This window comes from Bufo gargarizans, chromosome 10, assembly GCF_014858855.1.
Source record: "Bufo gargarizans isolate SCDJY-AF-19 chromosome 10, ASM1485885v1, whole genome shotgun sequence".
Lineage (NCBI taxonomy): Eukaryota > Metazoa > Chordata > Amphibia > Anura > Bufonidae > Bufo > Bufo gargarizans.
In genome coordinates, this window is record NC_058089.1 from 66,594,276 (window position 1) to 66,620,785 (window position 26,510).

The 26,510-nt window shown below is 46.2% G+C and overlaps 1 protein-coding gene across 1 annotated transcript in view; it reads right to left on the reverse strand.

Moving 5' to 3' along the window:
- Positions 1–26,510, reverse strand: part of LOC122920194 — a 161,186-nt gene that overhangs the window by 81,532 nt on the left and 53,144 nt on the right. Inside the window, exons 2-6 of the mRNA XM_044269471.1 lie at positions 25,384–25,457; positions 24,527–24,612; positions 20,191–20,230; positions 17,282–17,362; positions 8,124–8,231 (exon numbers count right to left, since the gene is read on the reverse strand). Coding sequence (XP_044125406.1) covers positions 8,124–8,231; positions 17,282–17,362; positions 20,191–20,230; positions 24,527–24,612; positions 25,384–25,449 — 381 coding nt within the window. The 5' untranslated portion in view covers positions 25,450–25,457. The remainder of the gene's footprint in view (positions 1–8,123; positions 8,232–17,281; positions 17,363–20,190; positions 20,231–24,526; positions 24,613–25,383; positions 25,458–26,510) is intronic.

Below are 26,510 nucleotides of genomic sequence, written 5' to 3' on the forward strand. Positions count from 1 at the left end.
AACCGGAAGACCTCCCTGGCGAAAATCGTGGCCAACTCTTGTGCAGAGGGTAACTTCTTGAGAGGAACACAGTGGCACATTTTGGAAAACCGATCCACAATCATGAGAATGACCGTATGGCCTCGGGATGCAGGGAGGTCCACAATGAAATCCATGCCCAGGTGTGACCATGGGCGCTCCCCGGTGGCTATGGGTTGCAAAAGGCCCAACGGAAGGTGCCGAGGGGATTTACTCTGGGCACAAACGGAGCATGCCGCTACATATGCGGCGATGTCGGAACGTAGAGAAGGCCACCAGAACAGACGTGAAACAGCCCAGGACAGCTGATTCTTTCCAGGATGCCCCGCGGCCTTGGAGTTATGGTAGGTTCGCAACAACCGAGTGCGCAACTCCTCAGGCACAAAACACCTGCCGTTGGGTCTCCCAGAGGGAGCACCAGATTGAGCCGCCAAAATCTGCTCACCCAGGGGAGAGGTCAGGCTGGTGCGAATGGCGGCCAGGATCTGATTCGGAGGTATGACTGAAGTCGGAATCGACTCCTCCCCGGACAGCTCGGAGTACTGCCGTGATAAGGCATCCGCTCTGATGTTCTTGGAACCGGGTAGGTAGGAGACCACGTAATTAAAACGTGACAAGAACAGAGCCCATCTGGCCTGACGTGGTGTCAATCTCTTGGCCTCAGAAAGGTAGGTCAGATTCTTGTGGTCCGTCAGGATGAGAACCGGAACCACCGAACCCTCGAGCAAGTGCCTCCATTCTTTAAGGGCCTGCACGATGGCCAATAACTCCCTGTCACCAATCTGATAGTTGCACTCCGCGGAAGACAGTTTCCGGGAGTAAAACCCACAAGGAAGCAGAGGACCCTCTGGTGTTCTACGCTGAGACAGAAGGGCGCCTACTCCCGTCTCAGACGCGTCCACCTCGAGGACAAAGGGCAACCCAGGGTTGGGATGCGACAGAATCGGAGCCGACACAAAGGCGGACTTTAAAGCCTCAAAAGCTCGGATGGCCTCGAGCGGCCAGACCTGGAAATTACTGCCCTTCCTGGTCAGATCCGTGAGAGGCTTGGCTAGCATAGAAAAGTCCCTGATGAACTTCCGATAATAATTGGCGAAGCCCAAAAAGCGCTGCAGGGCACGGAGACCACTGGGCTGGGGCCACTGTAAGACAGCCGAAACCTTCTCAGGATCCATGGAGAACCCCTCAGCGGAAATGATGTAACCTAAGAAGGTTACCTGGGATCGGTGAAATTCGCATTTCTCAAGCTTACCGAACAGCCTGTTCTCTCGTAACCGTTGCAACACTCGTCTGACATCCATAATGTGGGCCTCCATGGATTCAGAATATACCAAGATGTCATCCAAATAGACCACCACACACTGCTGCAACAGGTCACGGAAAACATCGTTGATGAATTCCTGGAAGACTGCGGGCGCATTGCACAACCCAAAGGGCATAACCAAGGATTCATAATGACCGGTCCTGGTGTTAAACGCGGTCTTCCACTCATCGCCCGCCTTGATCCTTACCAGGTTATATGCCGCCCTCAGGTCGAGTTTGGTAAAGACCGTGGCCCCTTTGAGGCGATCGAACAGCTCGGAAATCAAGGGTATCGGGTAAGCGTTCTTGATCGTGATGCGATTGAGACCCCTGTAATCGATGCAAGGCCTCAACTCACCGCCCTTCTTTTTCACAAAGAAAAATCCAGCCCCTGCCGGGGACGAGGATTTGCGAATGTGTCCGCGTGAAAGCGCCTCCCTCACGTACTCCATGGCCTCATTCTCCGCTACCGACAGTGGATAGACTTTGCCACGAGGAGGAACGGCACCAGATTGTAACTCTATGGCACAATCGTATGGGCGGTGCGGAGGTAGGGCAACCGCGCGCACCTTATCGAATACATCCCGGTACTCTTCGTATTCAGGAGGCAACAGAGAGTCCGAGGAAGTACACAGCAACTTGACAGGCCCATGGATGCAACTAGCCCCACACTGCGGTGACCACGAGAGGATCTCGGCCGATCTCCAATCGAAAGTCGGATTATGCTTCTGGAGCCAGGGGTACCCCAAGACCACCGAGTAGTGTGGAGACGAAATCACCTGGAGACAGACCGACTCTCTGTGAACGGCACCAATGGCTATCCCCACTGGAAGGGTCTCATGAGTCATGTGTGGCGGCAGAAGGGGTCTGCCGTCTATCGCCTCAAGAGCCAGTGGGGAACCTCGAGACTGCAGAGGAATGGAATTGGCGGCAGCGAACACACTATCAAAGAACAAACCACCAGCACCAGAGTCCACCAACGCCTGGGTCGTCACCGAGCCCCCGACCCAGGAGAGGACAACAGTGATCAGTGGTTTGTCAACACGGGAAACCGTGGACGAGGAGACTCCACCCAAGATCTGCCCCCGACAGGATCTCAGGTGCGAGCGTTTCCCGGACGGTTCGGACATGCCAACCGAAAATGCCCACCGAGACCACAGTACATGCATCGGCCCTCGCGTCTCCGGAGTACCCTCTCCCCCTCGGACAGGCGAGCAAACCCCAGCTGCATGGGTTCACCCCCAGACAAGTCATCCCCAGGAGGCGTGGGAGGAGAGGGAGGCACGGGTGGGACAACAAACGTAGGCGCCAATCTGTTAGAAGACCTCCGCAGGCTCTCCTTAAAGGAAGGTCTCTCCCTGAGTCTGGTGTCAATCAAAATCAGGAAAGAAATAAGAGACTCGAGCTCCACTGGTAGGTCCTTAGCTGCAACCTCATCCTTCAAGGCATCCGAGAGACCATGAGAGAAAGCAGCGACCAGAGCCTCATTATTCCAGCCCACCTCTGCTGCCAGGGTACGAAACTCAATGGCGTATTCAGCTACGGATCGTGAACCCTGTCTGATGGACATAAGGAGCTTCGCAGCAGAGGCAGCACGAGCCGGCACATCGAATACCTTCCGAAGAGAAGCAACAAAACCGGAAAACTCGGCAACCACCGGATTGTTGTTCTCCCATAAAGGGCTGGCCCAGGCCAAGGCCTTGTCCGAGAGCAGCGAGATCAAGAAGCCCACCTTTGATCTCTCAGTAGGAAAGGCATGTGGCAGCAACTCGAAATAAATGCCCACCTGGTTAAGGAAACCTCGGCACTGAGTTGGCTCTCCCCCAAAGCGCTGTGGAAGGGGGGCAGAACCGGTCATGCCCCGAGACACCGCAGGCGCAGCAACAGGTGTCGGGGTAGACTCTGGCGCAACAACCGGAGCGGCAGTAGGAGCGGGCCCAGGAGCGACAACCGACCCATCGGCAACGGAAGCGAAATGAGCCGTGCGTTCAAGCAGGGTTTGCAACGCCACAGCGAACCGACCCAACAGGTGATCCTGCTGATCAAGTCTGGCAACCAGCGTAGGTAGCGAGGAAGGCCCTGTACCGTCAAAATTCATGGCTTGGTCCTAATGTCATGGAACCATGAACCAGACGTACAACAAGAGATAAGTGGAAATAAGAAGGCTTTATTGAAAATCAAGCCGTAAGCAAAAGTCCAAACGGATGGCTAAACCGAAGCAGGGTCTTGCGTAGACAGAGGTCAGGAACCAGAAGGGTAGTCAGACAAAGCCTGAATCAGGAACCAGCAGGGTAGTCAGACGAAGCCAGGATCAGGAACCAACGGGGTAGTCAGACGAGGCCAGGATCAGGAACCAGAAGCAGCAGCAGTCTTAGAAGCATGTGAACACAGGAGGACCAAGCAAGGAACTGAAGCCACAGACCTCCTATATATATGAGCTAGACATCCAGCTCCTCCCAGTGGGAAGGAGAAGCCGCAGGGTGGGAGGCTACAAGAAACCCAGAAACCAAGATGGCCACCAGCACATGTCAAACGAAGGAGAACAGTGAGAAGGTAAGACCATGACATAAACAGAAGAAAATACACCTTCTGGAGTGGCCCAGTCAAGAGTCTTGACCTCAACCCGATTGAGATGCTGTGGCATGACCTCAAGAAAGCAATTCACACCTGACATCCGAAGAATATTGCTGAACTGAAACAGTTCTGTAAAGAGGAATGGTCAAGAATTACTCCTGACCATTGTGCACATCTGATCTGCAACTACAGGAAACGTTTGGTTAAATTTATTGCTGCCAAAGGAGGTTCAACCAGTTATTAAATCCAAGGGTTCACATACTTTTTTTTACCTGCACTGTGAATGTTTACATGGTGTGTTCAATAAAAACATGATAACATTTAATTATTTGTGTGTTTTTAGTTTAAGCAGACTGTGATCGTCTATTGTTGTGACTTAGATGAAGATCAGATCACATTTTATGACCAATATGTGCAGAAATCCATATTATTCCAAAGGGTTCACATACTTTTTCTTGCAACTGTAAGTGTGATCAAAGCCGCTCTCACAGAATCTGGGAGTTTCCCCATCTCCTGTGAGGCGGTCCACATTGTAAGGCCCCATGCACACGGCCGTTGTTCACGGCCGTGTGCGGGCCGTGGAACCGCGGCCTGGATCCCTTCCTGAGAGCAGGAGCGCACGGCGTCACTGGTTGCTATGACGCCGTGCGCTCCCTGCTGCCGGCACAGAACAGTAATACACTGGTACGATCTATACCAGTGTATTACTGTACTGTGCCGGCAGCAGGGGGCGCACGGCGTCCTAGCAACCAGTGACGCCGTGCGCTCCAGCTCACAGGAAGGGATCCAGGCCGCGGTTCCACGGCCCGCACACTGCCGTGAACAACGGCCGTGTGCATGGGGCCTAAGAAGTTTTGGAATCAATAACTCTTTATATTGTACATAGATTTCAAAATGGGATCCAGTCTATTCCTGGGGTCTTATTCTTGGTTATCCTTGACAATATTGCCTCCACCTCTACCGAATTTATAGGGGCTTCTAAACTTTCTCTTTGATCAGCTGTTAGCATGGAGACATTGTAGGATTTCTAATGAACTAATTGATAAATTCCTCAGTAAAATAAGTATTGGGTCACCTATAAACAAGCAAGACTTTTGGCTCTCACAGACCTGTAACTTCTTCTTTAAGAGGCTCCTCTGTCCTCCACTCGTTACCTGTATTAATGGCACATGTTTGAACTTGTTATCAGTATAAGACAACTGTCCAAAGAGTTGTCGAAGGACACCACAAACAAAATTGTAGACTTGCATCAGGCTGGGAAGACTAAATCTGCAATAGGCAAGCAGCTTGGTCTGAAGAAATCAACTGTGGGAGCAATTATTAGAAAATGGAAGACATACAAGACCACTAATAATGTCCCTCGATCTTGGGCTCTACGCAAGATCTCAGGTGAGCAAAAATCCCAGAACCACACGGACGGACGGATGGGGATGGGGAGGGGGAGGGGGGGGGTGGTCGGGCTGGGGAACCTAGTGAATGACCTGCTGAGAGCTGGGACAAAAGTAACAAAGGCTACCATGAGTAACACTACGCCGCCAGGGACTCAAATAATTCTGCAGTGCCAGATGTGCCCCCCTGCTTAAGCCAGTATATGTCCGGGCCTGTCTGAAGTTTGCTAGAGAGCATTTGGATGATCCAGAAGAGGATTGGGAGAATGTCATATTGTCAGATGAAACCAAAGCAGAACTTTTTGGTAAAAACTCAACTCGTCGTGTTTGGAGGAGAAAGAATGCAGAGTTGCATGCAAAGAACACCATACCTACTGTGAAGCATGGGGATGGAAACATCATGATTTGGGGCTGTTTTTCTGCAAAGGGACCAGGACGACTGAATGAATTAGGCCATGTATCGTGAGATTTTGAGTGAAAACCTCCTTCCATCAGCAAGGGCATTGAAGATGAAACGTGGTGGGGTCTTTCAGCATGACAATGATCCCAAACACACCGCCCGGGCAACGAAGGAGTGGCTTCGTAAGAAGCATTTCAAGGTCCTGGAGTGGCCTAGCTAGTCTCCAGATCTCAACCCCATAGAAAACCTTTGGAAGGAGTTGAAAGTTCGTGTTGCCCAGCGACAGCCCCAAAACATCACTGCTCTAGAGGAGATCTGCATGGAGGAATGGGCCAAAATACCAGCAACAGTGTGTGAAAACCTTGTGAAGACTTACTGAAAATTTTGACCTCTGTCAAGGGTATATAACAAAGTATGGGGATGAACGTTTGTTATTGACCAAATACTTATTTTCCACCATAATTTGCAAATAAATTCTTTAAAACTCAGAAAATGTGATTTTCTGGATTTTTTCCCCTCATTATGTCTCTCATAGTTGAGGTATACCTATGATGAAAATTCCAGGCCTCTCATCTTTTTAAGTGGGAGAACTTGCACAATTGGTGGCTGACTAAATACTTTTTTGCGCCACTATATATTAATATGTTATAAGCTCTTATACGGGTATGTCCCATACATAAATAATGTATCAGTAATAGATATCAGGTACCCATAATAGTTACCAGTCAAAATGCTAAACAATAATATAATATTAGGGAGCGAAATTACATACTCCCCTTTGCATGGAAAAACCTGGGACCTGTTGCATGGAACTTACCCAGAGAACTGTGCCCACAAACAGGATGGCGCTACCCTGTTTGTGGGCACAGTGCTCTAGGTAAGTTCCGTGCAACAGGTCCCAGGTTTTTCCATGCAAAGTGGAGTTGTGATTTCGCTCCCTGATATTATATTATTGTTATTTAGCATTTCGACTGGTGTTAACTATTATGGGTACCTGATATTTATTACTGCTACATCATTTATGTGTGGGGCATACCTGTATAAAATCTCTTACATAAGAGCTTCTAAACATATTAATATATTTAGCCTGTGCTCTGCCAGGATGGTGGGTTTCTCTCTGGTAACTTTCCTTTTAAAATGACTGTCTTTTATACTTTGTGATTAATAAAATATGATACTCTTTATTTGCACTTTGTGAGCTCCGTCATTTGTTTAGGTTATCTTCTCTTCAGCAGTCCTGTAAAGTTGAATGGAACAGCAGCAAATATGCATAACCATCACTCTATGCACTCTGGAACCCTATTCTTCATGATTGTGGGGTTCCCAGCAGCTAGGTTACCACCGGACAGATACTTAGCACCTATCCCGTGGCTTATGTTTTTAAGGTGGGACAACTTCTTTAAAGGGGTTGTCCAAGTTATACTTATTGATGACCTATCCCCAGGATAGGTCACCAATATCAGATCGGCGGGGGTCCGACACCCGGCACCCCCTCCGATCAGCTGTTTGAAGAGGAGACTCGCATGGTGTCAGCGCTGCCTCCTCTTCACTGTTTACCTTCTAGCCGTTACATCTGCAGTGGTGAGCAGGTGTAATTACACCCAAGCCTTCCTATTGAAATGATTGGGACAGCTTGGGTGTAATTACACCTGCTCACCACTGCAGATGCAACGGCTAGAAGGTAAACAGTGAAGAGGAGGCAGCGCTGACACCGTGCGAGCCTCCTCTTCAAACAGCTGATCGGAGGGGGTGCCGGGTGTCGGACCCCCGCCGATCTGATATTGATGACCTATCCTGGGGATAGGTCATCAATAAATATAACTTGGACAACCCCTTTAATGAAAATAACAAGATCTTATGCAAGTTCATATCAAAATAAACTATCCTGGTCAGTCTGTACAGGATTCTGGTACACTGTAATACATGCATCAGGAGAAATAAGGTAATGAGACAAATCCTTCTGTTGCAATTTATACTGGTCCAATCCTTCACACCAAAACGCAGATATCCCTTGCTGTAATGTTACTGTTAACTTAAAGGGAACCTGTCACCTGGATTTTGGGTATAGAGTTGAGGACAAGAGCTGCTAGATGGCTGCTAGCACATCCACAATACCCAGTCCCCATAGCTCTGTGTGCTTTTATTGTGTAAATAAAAACGATTTGATACATATGCAAATTAACCTGAGATGAGTCAGGGACAGGACTCATCTCAGGTTAATTTGCATATATATTACATCGGTTTTTTTTACACAATAAAAGCATGCAGAGCTACAGGTATGGGGACTGGGTATTGCGGAAGTGCTAGCAGCCATCTAGCAGCTCTTGTCCTCAACTCTATACCCAAAATCCAGGTGACAGGTTCCCTTTAAGACTTTTGTAAAAATATCATTATGTTAAAATGATCAAGCTTGAGCAGGACATGGAAATAGAGGAACCTACCTCATATTTACCCTCATTCAAAGACTTTGTCACTTCAACATCCAAAAGCAGTGACCATACCTGGCCCCTGACTTGCAAAGGAATTCCTTTATAAACTCTGCGGAACATCTATAGACAATATAAAAGTCATATAAAAATGATTGGCAAAAAACGTAAATCTATCCAGAACACATGTAACTTGCTCTTGAAATTTGCTCTTTCAATGGAGATCTCAGGGATGTGTGTATGTTTGCTTACACGCGTACATATAGTTAGGGTCAAACTGGACTACTAGTGGATCCTCCGACGAGTCCTCCATCCTAATGAAATAAAGCTTCCCTGTCTGCACTAGTAGAGCAGGAAGCACGAGAAGAGGCCCATCCAAATAGCCCCGGCCACTTTCCTCAGTGTGCAGGAACCGCACATGAAGATTCTGAATTTCCCTCACCCTCCTGCAGAAGCTTCTTGTAGGCTACAACATGATCAGTGCACATCAGTTGGGACAAACAGGAGGGATGGGGAGGCTGCAGACACCGACACAAAACTGTTCTGGTAGAGCCGACTTCCTGACGGACTGTGTGTTGTGTTTATATATATATCTAGTGTGTGTGTGTGTGTACACATACACTCATTGACAAAACAAAAAAAGCACCAAGACAGATACATTAGATTGCTCCTCAACTCGGCATGCAGATATGTAAAAAACTACAGGTGTGGTAACCTGGGTCTTGTCACATGAGTGTGTAAAAATGCTGCCCCCTCTTACCTATAAAAATGCTCTCAGAGTATACTATTGAGTAGTGTACCTCTTGGTGAGAAATCCTTGACTGTTAGACATGACTCTACGACACAATTGAAGATATTTTGCCCAGTTGACAGACTAAGAGAGGTCACATCATTGGACTGAGAGATGTAGGATGATTGTTAAAACAAACTGCCAGCCATCTAGACAGTTCTGACCTAGAAGCAGTTTAGGAGCGGTGGTTATGTGAGGGCATACCCACATGGCAATCAGGCTCTGGATGACCCAAACCTTCAGTAGAGGATCATTTGATCTGCTGACAAGCACAAGCAACTCTCACGGTTTAATTGTCCGCCATCCATCATAAGTGGCACTTTCTCTACCCACTCCTGTCTCTTCCCAGACCATTTCCAGAAGCTAAGCAGAATAAAATTTGGTGTCATAGCACCCATTACATATCCTGACTGGTTCGATTATGGAAGCCTGGCGGTGAGTGCTTCCATTCTGCCTTTGCTGTTGAAAAACACTGCCCCAACCGCTTGTGATTATCTGGGGATCCATCGCACATGACATTCAGTCACCCCCTAGTAGTGACATGAGGGACACTAACAGCTCAGCAATATGTGCAGGATATCTGTGCCCACAGGTGTTGCCTCTCATGGCAGGGCTTCCAACTGACAATATTTTAGAAGTTAATTAGTGATGAGCGAGCATGCTCGGCCGAGTACCGGTTCGGCTCGAGCATCGCTATGCTCGGCAGATCCGAGTGCTCGGCCGAGTACCACATGTGCTAAAGCGCCATGCTAGAGTCTCCTCCCCGCACGTTTGGCGCCAATAAACATGCTGGTAAGTAATGCCATTAACCATGTTTTCTACTGGCATTATAGCGATTGGCTGTCCGGAACACGTCATCGGGTGCTATATAGCACCTGGTCATGCGGGTTTGGCTCATTGCGAGTCAGGGAGAGCTGCTGTTAGGAAACGACAGACAGTGTAGGGAGATTGTGAGCAAATTACTCTCTCAAGATGTTTCAAAGACCCAAAAGTCCTTTTAAGGACTACTGTGTGTGTTGGCAGCAATTTAAACTGCAGATTTGCACTTTTCTTTATTTTCATTTACAAATAGAAGGTGTCTGCAGTGACTTCTGACATCTGTGCAATACCTTCTGTGTATCAGGGGCATAGATAGGAAGAATATCCGTGAAAACAGCACCCAGTTTTTTTGTCTGCGGCAGAAACCATTTATCGCAGCACATTGCATTTCTATACAGTCTGAGTGCTTCAATCCCATATATTGGGAAAAAGTAAAAATCTATATATATATATACAAATTTCACTGAATCATCCAGTTTTTTTGTCTGCGGCAGAAACAGTTTATCACAGCGCATTGCATTTCTATACCGTCGCTTCAGGCCCATATAGTTTGAGAAATTGAAAATCAGTATATATACACACATTTCACTAAATCAGCACCCAGTTTTCTTGTCTGCGGTTTAAACCGTTAATCGCAGTGCATTGCATTTCTGTACCGTCTGTGCGCTTCAGCCCCATATATTGGGAATAATATAGTCATAAATATAAATAACATCATAAAACTGTGTCTGTACTGCAGATTACAATAATCTGTGGCTAAAATACTGTTCAAAATCTGTGCTGTTCGTGTCATATACTCCCCTGTATCTGAAAACTGTCTTTTGTGGACAGTAAAAAAAAACAAAAAAAAAAACAGCATCACAACCAGTAAAAATCCATAAATATGAAGAAGGCCAGCACTAAGGTATAAGAAGAGTGGGTGTTATGCTGATGGTTCAGGCAGAGGTTGTGGCACTGGGCGCAATGAAACTGTACCTGCTGCCAGTGCACCGAAAAAACAAACAAAAGTAAATAAAAAAATAAGTTATAAAACCGTACCCAGCTTCATGTCCAACTTAGCTAGGCGGCGCACAACACTGTCCAAGTCAGACCAGTGCGAACAGTTGGTCGGTTGGCTTGCTGACAATAATGCTTCCAGTCGGCTAAGCACCACCCTCTCTTCCACCAAGTCCAGTCTCTGTAAGCCAAGAGTCTGGTCAGCCAACTCCTCGCTCAGATCATCCTTACACCCACCATGGAGAGGCCTGCCAAACAAGTGATCCCACACTGATATTCCCAGGAGCTCTTTTCAGCTCCACTATTAGATTTGGCCCTCGCGGCCAGCATGCTTGAAGAGGGACCTGAGATATTGTGCCCTGAACCACAACCTCTTGAGCCTTCACAGTCTCAAGAAGATGACGGTGGTGATACAGTTTTCAATCACGGAGGTTGTGGTTAGGTCAAAACAGGAGGATGATCAGAGTGAGGAAGTGGAAGAAGAGGCGGTTGACGATGAGGTCATTGACTCAACATGGGAAGGTGAAAAGCCGAGCGAGGCCAGCAGTACAGAGGGGGAGGGATCCGCAGCACCGCAACAGGCTGGAAGAGGCAGTGGGATTGCAAAAGAGAGAAGTCAGCCCACACCAAATAGGCCAGCAACCGTTACTCCGATCACCCCCATGCGTAAAATCAACCTTAGCAAGGGGTAGGTGTTCCGCAGTATGGCGCATTTTTAAGGAAAGCGCAGAGGACAAAAGGGTGGTAGTTTGCAACCTGTGCAGTACCAAAATGAGCCGAGGCATGAACACTAGCAACCTCACCACCACCAGCATGATCCGCCACATGGCATGCAAGCACCCTACTAAGTCGGCCAAAAGCCTGGGTCCACAATCTGGGTCTGGGTCACACCACTGCCTCCTCTTCCCCTGTGTTACATGCTGTCCAAGACGCAGGCCCGGATGCCTCTCGCCCTGCACCTTCGAATGAACCAGTAGCAACAACATCCACTTCCCTGTCCCAGTGCAGCGTCCAAATGTCCATACCACAGTCATTTAGACGCAAGTGCAAATACCCACCCACAGGCCATAGCACTTAATTGCCAACTTTCAAAATTACTGGCCCTTGAAATGTTGCCATATAGGCTTGTGGACACTGAGGCCTTCCGCAGCCTGATGTCGGCCGCGGTCCCTCGGTCGGTATGCAGTCCCCAGCCGCCACTATTTTTCACTATTTACACAAGCATGTGTCCCAGAACATCACCCATGCCCTGACCAACGCAGTTACTGGGAAGGTCCACTTAACCACGGACAAGTGCTGGTGGCCAGGGACGCTACATTTCCCTGACCGCACACTGGGGGAATTTGGTGGAGGCACGGAGTGAGTCGTACCCTGGGACGGCACAAGGTGCTACCCACGCCCAGGACTGCGGGCCCTACGTCCATCCGGTTCTCTGCAAGCAGCTATGTTACTGAATCCGACCCCCACTTCTCTTCTTCTGCCTCATCCTCCTCCACTTCCACCTCCAGCAGCCACCAGTCGGTAGCTGGAAGCAGTGTAGCACTGCTGTGGGTAAGCGTCAACAGGCCGTGCTGAAGCTGATCTGATTAGGGGACAAACAGCACACCACCGCAGACATTTGGCAGGGTATAAGGGACCAGACCGAGCTGTGGCTCTCTCCACTCAACCTACAACCAGGCATGTTGTGTCAGACAATGGCTGTAACTTGGTGGCGGCTTTGGAGCTCGGCAACCTGACACACATCACATGCCTAGCCCACGTCTTAAACTTAGTGGTTCAGTGGTTTATCAAAACATACCCCAATTTGCCAGAGCTACTAGTGAAGTCGCGCCGCGTATGTGCCCATTTCCGCAAGTCGTCCACAGCTTCAGCCGGCCTGTCAACGCTGCAGCAGCGCTTGTGGCTTCCAGCTCACTGGCTGTTGTGCGACGTGAGCTCTACGTTCTATAGGTTGGCCAGGCTTTGTGAGCAGCAGAGGGCAGTTGTGCAATACCAGCTGCAACATGGTTGTCGCCTTTCAAGTCAACTGCCACTATTCACAAGCTAGGAGTGGGCATTGATGTCAGACCTGTGTGAAATTTTAAAAAAACCATCCCATTGCTGTGTCTACTCAAACGATCGCTGCTCACAATTAAGGACGATGCTCTGAATGTGGCAGACGAGGAACCGGGGGAGGACATCTAACAGGGCGATACCCAGATCACCCACAGTTTGTCTTCTCAGCACGAATTGGATTGTGAAGAGGAGGAGGAGATGGAGACTGTTGCCTCTGTTACTAAGGCTAGTACCCATGGAACTTTAATTCCATCTGTTCAGCGTGGATGGGCTGAAGAGGAGGAAGAGGAGATGGAGAGTCATCCTGATGTCGACATCTTGCCTGTTGGTACTCTGGCACATGTGGCTGAATTCATGTTAGGCTGCCTTACCCGCGACCCTCGCGTTTTACGCATTTTAGATAACACGGATTACTGGGTGTTCACCCTTCTCGACCCCCGCTACAAAGAAAACTTCTCATCTCTCATTCCTGTGGTGGAGAGGACAAGTAAAATGGTGCAATACCAGAAGGTACTTGTTGAGAGATTGCTCCGGAATTTTCCATCTGACAACGCTGAAGGCAGAGTCCGTACTTCCTTAGGCAACCGGGGAAGAAAGACAATGGGAACACACAGCAGTTCCAAAATAGGTAGGGCAACACTCTCCAAGGCATGGGACACTTTCATGACACCCCGCCAGCAACCTCACCCTGAAGCGCGGCCTAGTGGTACAAGGAGGGAAAAGTTTTGGAAAATGGTGAAGGAATACATAGCAGACAGTGTCAGCGTCCTAAATGATCCCTCAGTGCCTTACAACTTTTGGGTGTCCAAGCTGGCCTGCCCTGCCGTGTATTTAGTGCTACTGGTGGCATCATAACAGATAAGCGTATCCACTTGTCCACTGGCAATGCTGACAGGTTGACTCAGATAAAAATGAACAAGGCCTAGATTGCCCCTGACTTCTCCACTCCACCAGAGGAAAGCTGAGCTAATGTTTCATACGGTCTGCTTAGCTGTAGGCCCTCACCTCCAATGTTTCATACGGTCTGCTCAGCTGTAGGCCCTCACCTCCAATGTTTCATACTGGTCTGCTCAGCTGTGGCCCTCACTACAATGTTTTATGGGTTTTGCTTACCTTCAGGCCCTCACCTCCAATGTTTCATACGTCTGCTCAGCTGTAGGCCCTCACTACAATGTTTTATAGGGTTCGCTCAGCTGTAGCCTCTCACCTCCAATGTTTCATATGGTCTGCTCAGCTGTAGGCCCTCACCTCCAATGTTTTATACTGTCTGCTCAGCTGTAGGCCCTCACTACAATGTTTTATTGGGTTTGCTTACCATAAGGCCCTCACTACAATGTTTTATGGGGTTTGCTCACGCTCAGGCCCTCACTACAATGTTTCATACAGTCTACTCAGCTGTAGGCCCTCACTACAATGTTTCATACGGTCTGCTTAGCTGTAGGCCCTCACTTCAGTGTTTTATGGGGTTTGCTCAGCTGTAGGCCCTCACTACAATGTTTCATCCGGTCTGCTCACCTGTAGGCCTTAACTACAATGTTTTATGGGATTTGCTCACCCTCAGGTCCTCACTACCATGTTTCATACGGTCTGCTCAGCTGTAGGCCCTCCCTACACTGTTTTATGGGGTTCGCTCAGCTGTAGCCCCTCACCTCCAATGTTTCATATGGTCTGCTCAGCTGTAGGCCCTCACTACAATGTTTAATGGAGTTCACTCACCTCTAGGTTCTTACTTCCAATGTTTTATACAGTCTGCTCAGCTGTAGGCCCTCACTACAATGTTTTATACATTCTGCTTAGCTGTAGGCCCTCACCTCAGGGTTTTATGGTGTCTGCTCACCCGTAGGCCCTCACTACAATGTTTTATGGGGTTCGCTCACCTTCAGGAACCTCACGTCCAATATTTTCTACGGTCTGCTAAGCTGTAGGCCTTAACTACAATGTTTTATGGGGTTTGGTCACACTCAGGTCCTCACTACAATGTTTCATACGGTATGCTCAGCTGTAGGCCCTCACCTCCAATGTTTCATACGTCTGTTCAGCTGTAGGCCCTCACTACAATGTTTTATGGGGTTTGCTCAGCTGTAGGCCCTCACCTCCAATGTTTCATACGGTCTGCTCAGCTGTAGGCCCTCACTTCCAATGTTTCATACAGTCTGCTCACCTGTAGGCCCTCACTACAATGTTTTATGGGGTTCACTCACCTTCAGGCCCTCACCTCCAATGTTTTCCAGGGTCAGCTCACCAGCAGACCATCAACCATAATGTTTGAGACGGTCAGCTGAGCAGCAGGCCATCACCCGTAATGTTTTAGAGGTTAATCAGCAGGCCCTTGCTCCTAATGTTTTTGAGTGTCAGCAGCAGGCTATTATTCATAATTTTTAATGGGTGTGTATGATGCCCTCCTTTATGTATAATAAAAGGTGCATTGGAGTGCCTGTTCCTTTTAATTTTTGGCAGGCCTTTCACTTAGTGCATAGGCTGTATGAGTATAGGAGTCTCACTACCTGAACAATTGTAGCACCATGTGAATGAGGCCCTCCTTTATGTGATATAGAGGCTGTATCTCTTTTTCCTTGTAATTTTTGGCAGCACTTACACTGTATATACAATTTAATCTACAGGAAAGAATGTTTCCTAACAATTTTCCCTCTAAAAAGGTTTTTTTTTTGTGGGGGCAGGGTTTTGGGCGTTTTTTGTCAGTCTGTAAAAATGGCGTACAACTCTGACAACATGGTTCCCAGCAGCGACATTGGTGTCCAAGATGCATCCAGACATGGTCCCCCTGCTGTTCCTGGTCGTTTTCAGAGGCGTTTCCATCACTTTCAGACCTTTTCCTATGAACCAGGCACCCTCCCCTCATATGAGCAGGGGGTGCCTGGCTGTCTCCCATTGACTTCCATTATACTAGGGTGCTCGGCCGAGCACACGAATATCGCGATGTGTTCGGACCGAACACCCGAACACTTTGGTGCTCGATCATCACTTAAGTTAATGGTCACCCTCATACAGGGTATAAAAGGTATACCCAGGAATGTCTTTGCCAGACTGCATCACTTGTCCTGGTCACCAGATTTATCACCAATCCAGCATTTATGGGACCAGCTGGGATGCCAACTTCAGCAACCTACTGTAAAATCTGTGGGCAAATGTGGCGCAGGATACCATCAAATACCTGTATCCCTCCATGTCTAACCAATTCTCATCTTGTATACAGGCGAAAGGCGGCCCAACAGGATACTAGAGACGCCTTTAAATGATTGGTTTCCCCAATAAACCTTTCCTTTCAGTCTAATGTTGTAATCACTGGATTTACACACAAGATTTCATCTGATTCCAGCAACTCCATCTTGGTGAATTATTTTTGTTGTCAGCAAGAGCATTAGTGCAGTTCTAAGTCTGTTGCACGGCCTGCTGGAGGAAGCACCTGTGCCTCCACATACTGTAAATTAGACACATCCTTAAGCAGCGCAGAGGGACTTAAGACCAGTGTGGAAAACATTTGTCTTAATAAATGTCCCCCATAATGTGTAGTTCACAGCTTTGTCATTAATTTAACCAGGGGCACTGTAGTTAGCTTATGAGAATCTTGTCCTAGTATAGAGGTGGAGATCCGTTGGATGTCACTTGTGAGTCGCTTAATGTGAAAGTTTATTTCTCTCCTGCATTGAATCAGTACTGTGTGTTGTCCGCATCCGTAGTTCTGTTCCGCGGCCCCGCAAAAAATAAAAATAAAAAAAATAGAACATAACCTATTCTTGGCCGCAATTGCAGACAAGAATAGGCATTTTGTATATAGTGGTGGCATGTGCGGTCTGCAAATTGGGGAACGCTCATGGGCCGGTATCAGTGTTCATCTGAATGTACCCTTAAAAGCAGCATCTCCCAGCATACCATCACCACTGTTCAGATTATACTGGCAACTGTAACTTTACACAGTAATAACCTATATAGTAGGGGGTTAATCTGGCAATAGGCTTATTAGACTATTAGCATAGGTACACTTACTGTGATGTGCTACACAACAGACGTCCCACACACCAAGTTGGGAAACTGTTAAAAATATGAATCGCATCACTAAAGGCAGTCCCTCAGAATCAAGTCCTCTGAAGGACCCCACGCACCTCAGTCCAAAACTGCATATAAAGTATTATAATTTTACGGACTACTGTGCACAATGTTTGTCTACCGATAGTTAGGCTTGGACTGGCCCACAGAGGAACAGAGGCACCTAGTCCCTGTCCCTATGTTCATATATTTAATAAACTACCCAGTTTATTTTTAAAGATACATCAGATGGCTGAGAGGACTTCGAGGCAGAGGAAGTTGCTATAGGGACCCAACACTCCATTATCCTGTAGCTTCATGCTGCTTCCTGCCACCATGTGAGATAATATATGCATGTAGCCGTACAGTCGGACCCCAGTCCAACACTGCTGTCAGTATTTCAGTTTTAATACTGGCCAATAAAGCATATCCAAAAGGCTGAGGTGCTTTTCAGCTGTGCTGCACGCACCTTCTCACTGTTCCTGTATTTTGTCCACTTCTTTAACATCTTCAGCCACTTGTCCACGCGCTCAATTTCCTGCAGTTTTTGCTGATTGTTTAAAAATAAAAAAAGTCAGATAATGAGATAACCACATATAGAACTGTTTAAAACAACTTGTAGGAGCGAAACAGGCTAAAAAATAACACATCATATAAACAATAGGAGTTCAGCAAAGGGAATCTGTCACCAGGTTTATTCTGCTCTATCTACGCCTTGGGTCAATTAGATGGCAATATGCACTAGGTCCCACAAAACCAGTGATGCAGCACTGGGAAAGAACTGGTGACCGCTCAATGATGTTTGTGTCCTGCTGAATGCCAGCACTATGCACGGTATAGGGAGAAAGCTGTCAATCAGCTGCTGGGGATGAGGCAGCTAATAAAACATGAGGACTCTACTGCATGTTGTTAAAGCGGCTCAGTCACCAGATCACCCCTATTAAACAAGGCACTTAGCCTGGTAGGGGTGATTCTGCAGTTTAAAATAATACCTTCTTCCTCGCTATTGGCGCCACAGTTGTTGGGAAAATCGCACCATTTTGCATGCAAGTTCAGTCAGTTTTGTATGATTGCGTTCAGTTTTTTCTGCGTGAGTGCAATGCGTCTTGATGCGTTTTTCACACGCGTGATAAAAAAGTGAAGGTTTACAAACAACACCTCTTAGTAACCATCAGTGAAAAACACATTGCATCTGGACTTGCTTCCGGATGCAATGCGTTTTTCACTGAAGTTCGATTTACTTCTATGGGGCCAGGGCTGCGTGAAAAACGCTGAATATAGAACTGATGCGAGAAAGAAAAAATAAATGCTCATGTACACAGACCCATTGGAATAAATTGGTCAGAATTCAGTGCTGGCGCTATGCGCTCACGTCGCGCATTGCAACCGCGTGGAATACTTGCTCGTGAGTAAGAGGCCTAATAGGGGTGATCTGGTGACCGAACCGCTTTAAGTAAGGGCTTTTACACAGGCCAAGGATCAGGACAATTATTGGAGAAGAATCTTAGCTTGAGGGCTTGTTCATGATTAGTGATGAGTCATATTCGAATTTGAAATATATTGCGCAAATATTTTGTAGACTATTCGGCAAATATTCACGAATTCGAATATTTATTCTACCATTTTTAATGATCACGTAATATGCAAATTTTTGTAATGCTAATTTTTATTGCAACTTTTTCAATTGCCAAGCAAAAACATGATTCCTCTTTGCTTCTTGCTTGTGGGCCAATGAGTCATAGCACTATATTGAATATATTAGTTTTTTTTGAATATTAGTAATATTCTAAAACAAGAAGATATAGCAATACAGAGAATATTTCAAAAAAATAATAATATAGAGCAATTTATCTAATATAGTGCTATAATCTTTTTTTTATAGTTGGAATTTTTTTCCAATCTTAACTTCAGATGAGAAAAAAATTACAACTATTAGACAAAGAAAATTATAGCACTATATTAGCCAAATTGCTCTATATTTGTTTTTTTTCCGAATATTCGCTATATTGCTATATATACTTGTTTTAGAATATTACGAATATTCGGAAAAAAAGAATATATTCGATATAGTGCTATATATAAATTTTTTAGAATATTCATAATTTTTTCCCCATTTAAAGAGGGCCAAACATTGTGAACTAAGTATCATGACATATACAGCGGCGCCCAGGGATCTCACTGCACTTACTATTATCCCTGGGCACCGCTCCGTTCGCCCGTAATGTTCGGACTTAGGGGACTTGGTTATAGTAGGCAGAGTCTGCCCTTGTTCTGCTGGGCATCTCCTTCTCCTAGGCTGTAGCGCTGGCCAATCGCAGCGCAGAGCTCACAGCCTGGGAGGTTTTTTTATCCCAGGCTGTGAGCTCTGCGATGCGATTGGCCAGCGCTACAGCCTAGGAGAAGGAGACGCCCAGCAGAACAAGGGCAGTCTCCACCTGCTATAACCAAGTCCCCGAACATACCGGAGGGCATAGCAGGAGAACGGAGCAGCGCCCAGGGATAATAGTAAGTGCAGTGAGATCCCTGGGCGCCGCTGTATATGTCATGATACTTAGTTCACAATGTTTGGACCGATAAAAAGGTCCTCTTTAAAGTCACAATTCCTCCCTGCTTCTTGCTTGTGGGCCAATGAGTCAATTGGCCGACAGGCAAGAAGCATGGAGGAATCATGCTTTTACTCGGCAATTGAAAAATTTGCAATAAAAATTCGCATTACGAAAATTTGCAATAAAACAAATAATAAAAATATTCGAAATTACAAATATATATCACTATATGCTAAATATTCTCAAATTTCGAAGTACCTATATTTGCGATAAAAATGTACAATTTGAATATTCATGATCAACACGATTACTGCGCCACATAAAAGGTATGGAAATCAACAGACAAATGACTTGTCAGGTAATCACATCTTTTATGCAGCTCCTAAACTCGTTTGTAGCAGGGATGCGCTGAAGACAATGAATCTCTATGGGATAAACGATTACGGTAGAGGGGAATCACATGCAGAGGGGACGATTGCTGCATGTGAATACAACAGAACAAGCGAGCGATTGGAAACAAATGAATCATTCCCGATCATTGCCGTATACATCTGCTCATGTAACTGAACCCTGGAATCAGGCTCTGTCACTATTTTATCTGTCCTCAAATAGAGTAGCATAAAGCCGTATTTCTGTTCCATATTCCAGCTGTACGTTTGTACCTGGAAACAACTGCCTCGGGTTGGAAGAAGATCTATTATTATTATTACAGTATATTGGACTTATTTACTCAGGTTTGCTGCAGATTTCTGCCATGGATTCCTACTAAGAAGTCTGGATACTTAGTAAAAAAAAAACAACTAATAAAATGATAATTTCAGATCTCCCCTACCTTCTCCTCAACAGCAGTTCGTGAAGGCAATTCTTGCTCACTACATAAAATCAGAAGAAACAAATATATCAGCTGATGGGTTATACTGCTGCGAGATCATGTGAACGTGAAAGACACATTCCATCATATGACGCAAGTGCCATGTAGTCATCCTACTTTGGGAAGAGAGCGATTTTTATACTTATGAGAAGTCTCCATCTTCTATCCGATTTCCATAAGCAGCGTCAGCTGAACCTAAATCTTGAGGGTCCATAACCTCAAAGATCAGCCCTTCCGTGGTTCAGCAGAGCTCTGTGTATATTTAAGGAGAACCTGTCACTATGAAATGCAGTGCAATCTGTAGCAGCATGTTATAGAGCAGGAGAAGCTGAGCAGATTGATATATACAGGGCGAGTCAAAAGTCTTAGGACACCTTTATATTTCAGAAACAAAAGGGGTATATTAAATATTTGAATACCCCAGCAAGTAATGGGTAAGGGGGCCTTTTAGGCTATGACCGGAACATGGCCACCATCTTGAAAGCTGTCATATTTGAAGGGCAAATCTTTTCAGTGGGAAAGGGACCACATTGCATATCAAAGACCAGCATTTTCTCAGAAATCGATTGCCACAATCAAATTTGTAATATCTCTTGTGGTTTAAAAGTGATCAACACAGAATGTTCAAAAATTCAAAGTTCTTTGTTCAGCACCAGGGACGACACATTGAACACGTCAAATAGCCGTGCATCACAGGGAACGTTCCCAGTTTTTGTTGCAACTTTGTGTTGATAACTTTTGAACCACAAGAGATATTGCAAATATAACTACAGAAATCTGACAATTCTGGTCTTCTGATATGCGACATGACCCCCTTCCCGTTGGAAAAATTTGCCCTTAACGCAACATGGCGGCTTTCAAGATGGCGGTCATGTTCCAGACTTAATCTAAAAGATAGGCCCCCTTCATCTATTACTTGCTGGGATAATCAGATATTTCATTTTCCCTTTCGTTTCTGAAACAAAAGGGTGTCCTGCGACTTTTGAATCATCCTGTGGTTAATGGGCAACAATTCAGTGAAACTGTAATTTATACATTTGAGGGTACTTTCACACTAGCGTTTTTCTTTTCCGGTATAGAGTTTCATCACAGGGGCTCAATACCGGAAAAAAACTGATCAGTTTTATCCTAATGCATTCTGAATGGAGAGCAATCGGTTCAGTATGCATCAGGAGTCCTCTTACGTTTTTTGGCCGGAGAAAATACCGCAGCATGCTGCAGTTTTCTCTCCGGCCAAAAATCCAGAACACTTGCCAGAATGCCGGATCCGGCATTAATTTCCATTGAAATGTAATAGTAGTGGATTCGGAACTAAAATTGCCGCATTGACGGAACCGGAATTAAAATTGCCGCATTGACGGATCCGGTCTTCCACGCATGTGCAAACCTTTGAATCTGCGAAAAAAAATACCGGATCCGTTTTTCCGGATGAATTTCAATGCATTTGTCAGACCGAAAATGCCATCAGTTTGCTTTAGTCGGCGGATCGGCAATCCGGAACTGCCTGCTGAAATCCTCTGACGCAAGTGTGAAAGTACCCTAATTCAGTGTTTCCCAACCAGTGTGCCTCCAGCTGTGGCAAAACTACAACTCCCAGCATGCCCGGACAGCCTTTGGCTGTGCGGGCATGCTGGGAGTTGTAGTTTTGCAACATCTGGAGGCACACTGGTTGGGAAACACTGCCCTAATTCACAGCTTTCTCTGAGCTCAGTAACCCAAGTAGTCGTTCAATGTACAAGTGAGTATACACAGATAGCGGTCCGTCACTTACAGGACTGCCCACTTGGCTACCGAGTTCAAAAAGAGCTGAGATTTTGATGAATAAAATAAAAATGTATAAAATTCTATATTAATCGGCTCAGCTATTTCGGCTCTATAACTCTGCCTGCAGATTGTGCTGCATTTCACGGTGACAGTTTCACTGTAAAAAGCTACTACACCAGATATCCTTTAGAATTACGCTACAGCAATAATATACAACTTAATAAATTACCTTCGGTAAACCTGCAGTATATTGCTGAAACGGCTATTTTCTTTGATGGATTTGATGGTGAGAGGGATTTGTGTTTTGATATATTTTTGTATTGGCGCTTTGGACAAGTCGAGGAAATTTTTTCTTGGGATTGCTTGCAGTTATAGTAATAGTCTGAGATATAGTGACAGGTACAGTATATCAAAACATTGCTAACAAAATACTGGGAAGGGATTATTATTAATCAACAAACAAAGCATGCTGCAGTACTGACAGGGCATCAGATCGTTTTAACCCTTTCCGTAGCTCACTTTCTTTTCACTTAGAAACTCTTAGCAGAGTTAATAAAAGTAAAGTTGAAATTTCTGGGACAAGCGAGGTTAATAGCCTAAACAGGCTTTATTTGTTGATGTATATCAGAACATGGGACGGAATTTACAACAGAAAAATACCCAACACGATGCAGATTTCTTATGGATTTGCCAGAAGAAATCCAAAGCATAAAGTGACATGTTGTGTATTTAAAATTCGCACCACTGGTGAATTTACACTGCAGATTTTTCTCATCCACTTTCTAGGAGCTGTAAAATGCTGTGGATTAGTGCAGTACCCCAGAAGAACTACTGCAAAGGGTTAATTACTATTGACAGAGTTAAAGGGGTATTCTCAACACGCTATTTGATACTTACCTGCTCCCGGCGCGCCGTCCACTTCCTGGTTTTGGCAGGGGGCGGGCTCCATCTTGATTGATGTCTTCTCCTGGCCGGGCCGCCCGCTGTACTGAATGCACACGCCGAGGCCGTGCATGCGCCCTGGTGACTTCTTCCTGGCAAGTATACTATACTGGCCAGGAAGAAATCACCATAGCGCATGCGCGGCCTCGGCGTGCGCGTTCAATACAGCGCGCGGCCGGCCGGGAGAAGAGAAGTCGTCTGCGCACGCGCAGCCACCGCGAGAAGACCGGTGGCCGTAACCAGGGGAGACGGAAGACAACAGTCAGGTAAGTATAGGTTTATTTTCTTTTAAGGGGTGGGAATTTGTTAATTAGATATATTTAGAAAAATGATCACTGTTAAATCATTAACAGATTTAACAGTGATCATTAAGATGAGATTACCCCTTTAATGCAATGTTTCTTGAGTAAAATGTTTTGATTTGATACTAAAGTGCATTTAAAGGGTTATTCTGATGTTATCCACTATCCTACCATTGGGACCCCACCAATCAAGAGAAGCGGACCCCGTATCTACTAAGGTTAAGGGAATACTTCTAACAACCAGAATACCCCTTTAATGGCATTGTATGAACAACATATGATTAACAAGTTGGCAATTTAGGATAGGCTGTCCGGAGATGGACTAGGTCCACCCCTTCACTAGTTAGTGTTGATGTAGTCTATTCTGAAGCAGCCTGGGGGAAAGAAATGTCTGTTCAACCTCCTGGACAACTAGGCGCAAGTTCAAAGAACCATAATCTCTGAGCCTACAACTGCGCAGAAGGCAGACATCCCACAAGAGGACTCCGGAGAGAAGGAGAGCGACAGACATCTAAAAAGTTAGAGAGCCCACAAGTGGTTCTGCTGAGAGACTGCACAGTGTCCTTACAGAGAGGGAGTGCCATCATTGTTGCTGTTCATACGCTGCTATTATTGAGGGTCACTGCACGGCCCTAAGGAGCACAATAGTGGAGATCACCACAGTGATCTGCGAGTACCACCACCACCCTCGGGCCACAACTACCACTTCCATCCTCAAAGCACTGCCTAGCGGCCCGCTTTAATAACAGCCAATCACACCAAAGTTTCAGTTTTCCAGAGCAACTTTTGAGAGGAAAGTTTGGCTGTAAGTGGCTGCTTATGGGCAAAGACCGTTTTACTGGTAGAAAGTTTTGATAAATCTGCCCCCGCAGTCGTCTTGAAATGCTGATGCAATTTTAAAAGTCACATAAAAAAGCAGCGAGATTGGCTTATTGCTAGGATATACCATCAATCTCCTCCCTTCTCCAAAAGGGGCCCCTAAAGTAAAGCTGGAGCACACAGCACTCGCCGCGTGGCTTGCTCTCTTCACCGATAGCGCTTGGTTATTTTTAGGACTCAAATGGCTGCTCTGCCGTCACTTTGGGGGCCCTGTTCTAGAGATGGGATCTGACACTGATGGCATGTCCTAGAAATATTCAATGTGTCCCAGATGGGAAAACCCCTTTAAGATCTTTAACACACCAGCCTTGCCCTGCATGCATCACATTCAGCAGGCTGTCCGGGCCGCAGTTACCACCTGTAACTTACAGAGGTGGCAAAGATACCATTAAGCAGCTGGATGCACTTACTGTAAGAATCCAAATCTGTCAGTAACTTTGTACAGTGCAAAATCAGCATCTTCCCATGGGTCAATTTCAGCACCCGGCTGCTTTCCCTGAGAAAAGAAGGTGAAAATCATCAGAATGGGTCCTTGTGGTTGATCCTGCAGTGTTAGACAGCGAGGGCGACATCACACTACACACCAACTGCTTGCAGCCGGCAACCACGGTAAGACATAGGTATGCAAAGCAGTGGTGCACACAAAGATGGCTGAATGTTTTGCGAAGACAACCCCTATCCAAATGCCCTATAAATGTATATGGACATCATAAAAGACCCCCACAATCCCTCAGGACAGAGAACCACTCTGTAATATTACATTGCTCCAGGTAAAGTATAAAATAATGGCTTCCTTTAACTGGAACCCATCACTAGATATGCAGAGGAAACTAAGACCATGATGCCACAGTGCTTGTTATAATGGCCATTTCACTATGCTGGATTGATTGACGCCCTGCTCTCAAATGAAGTCAGCAATAGCTTTGAAGAACAAGATGTCAATCAAGAGGCATGTGCTTTATAACGTCACGGGTTTCGCTTCAAGAAAAAAAACTGTTACCCTTCTGAGAGGATGGAAACCATACAAACAATGCAAGAGCCTGAAGCACAGCACCAGATACATTGGCAGCGATCATTTCTACAAATGATAAGACATGAAAGATACCTCACTTGGCCAACAAAGTAACAATATTAATAGAAGGCTTGAACTATTGAAAACCAAATTAGCCTTGTCTACATGTTACTGCAGGGAAGTGGTGGTGCCCCAGCAGCAGTCAGGCCGGACCCCTGACCGCAGTCTAGTATCAGGTATAAGACTTGTGCATACCCGCTCATATTTGCTGATTATGTCGGCTCTTTCCTGTGCGATTAAAGCTTCAATGTCTTTCTTCATATCAGAGCCTGAAAAAAAGAATAGAAGGTTATCATTTTATAAAAATGTGCATGTCTACACTTTACAGATGATACTGCACCAATGGTCACTTGCATAGGAAGGAGTCATCGGGATGGCTGAGATGTAATTACACCTGCTCACCGCTGCGATTCTATGCTGAGCAGGTAAACAATGAAGAAAAGGCTGTGCTCAAAAGGACCACGGCCTTCTCTTCACATGCCTGGGGTCAGACCGCCACCAATCTGATATGGATGACCTATTCTGAGGATAGGTCATCAATAAAAATAAAGTGGGAGCTGTGCAATACCTTCAGTGTGTCAGGGCCAGAGATAGGAAAAATATAAGTCAAATCTATTTTCCTTTTTACATACTTTTACGTAGCGGTGGGCGGTATAGGTGATATGCAATATAAATTTGGGCCACGATATGGATTTTCGCCATATCGCCGGACCGCAATATGATCACGCTCTCTGCGCGCACCATTTTCTCCTGAGCCGGCCGGCACAGTGGAGGGAGAAGGAGGGAGTCCCTCCCTCCCCACTGTGCGCGGCTGCCACTGAACACCAATGAGGACAGAGTAGGAGGAGGAGGGGAGGGACTGTGGCCACTGCGCCACCAATGAATGTGCCGGCCATATCCCACAGGGTCCCCCTCCCCCCCCCCCCATCATTGGTTTGCGTTACCAGAGGGGGCAGATCAGAGGCTGGGGGGGGGGGGCAGAGGGCAGATCAGAGGCTGGAGGGGGCAGATCAGAGGCTGGGGGGAACATGAGAGACTGGGGGGCACATAAGAGGCTGGCGCCATGGTCAGCTCCCTGCTGTTGTATGCACAAAGCACAGGGCAGCAGGGAGAGTGTAAAGTCCTATTCACCCTAATAGAGCTCTATTAGGGTGAATATGACAAGGGTTCTAGCCCTTAAGGAGGCTAATAGTTATTAAATAAAAAGTAAAAATAAAATAAAAAGTTTAAACACCCCCCCAATATAGAAAACAATATATCGCAATATATATCGCACATGCTTAAAATTATATCGCAATATAGATTTTAGGCCATATCGCCCA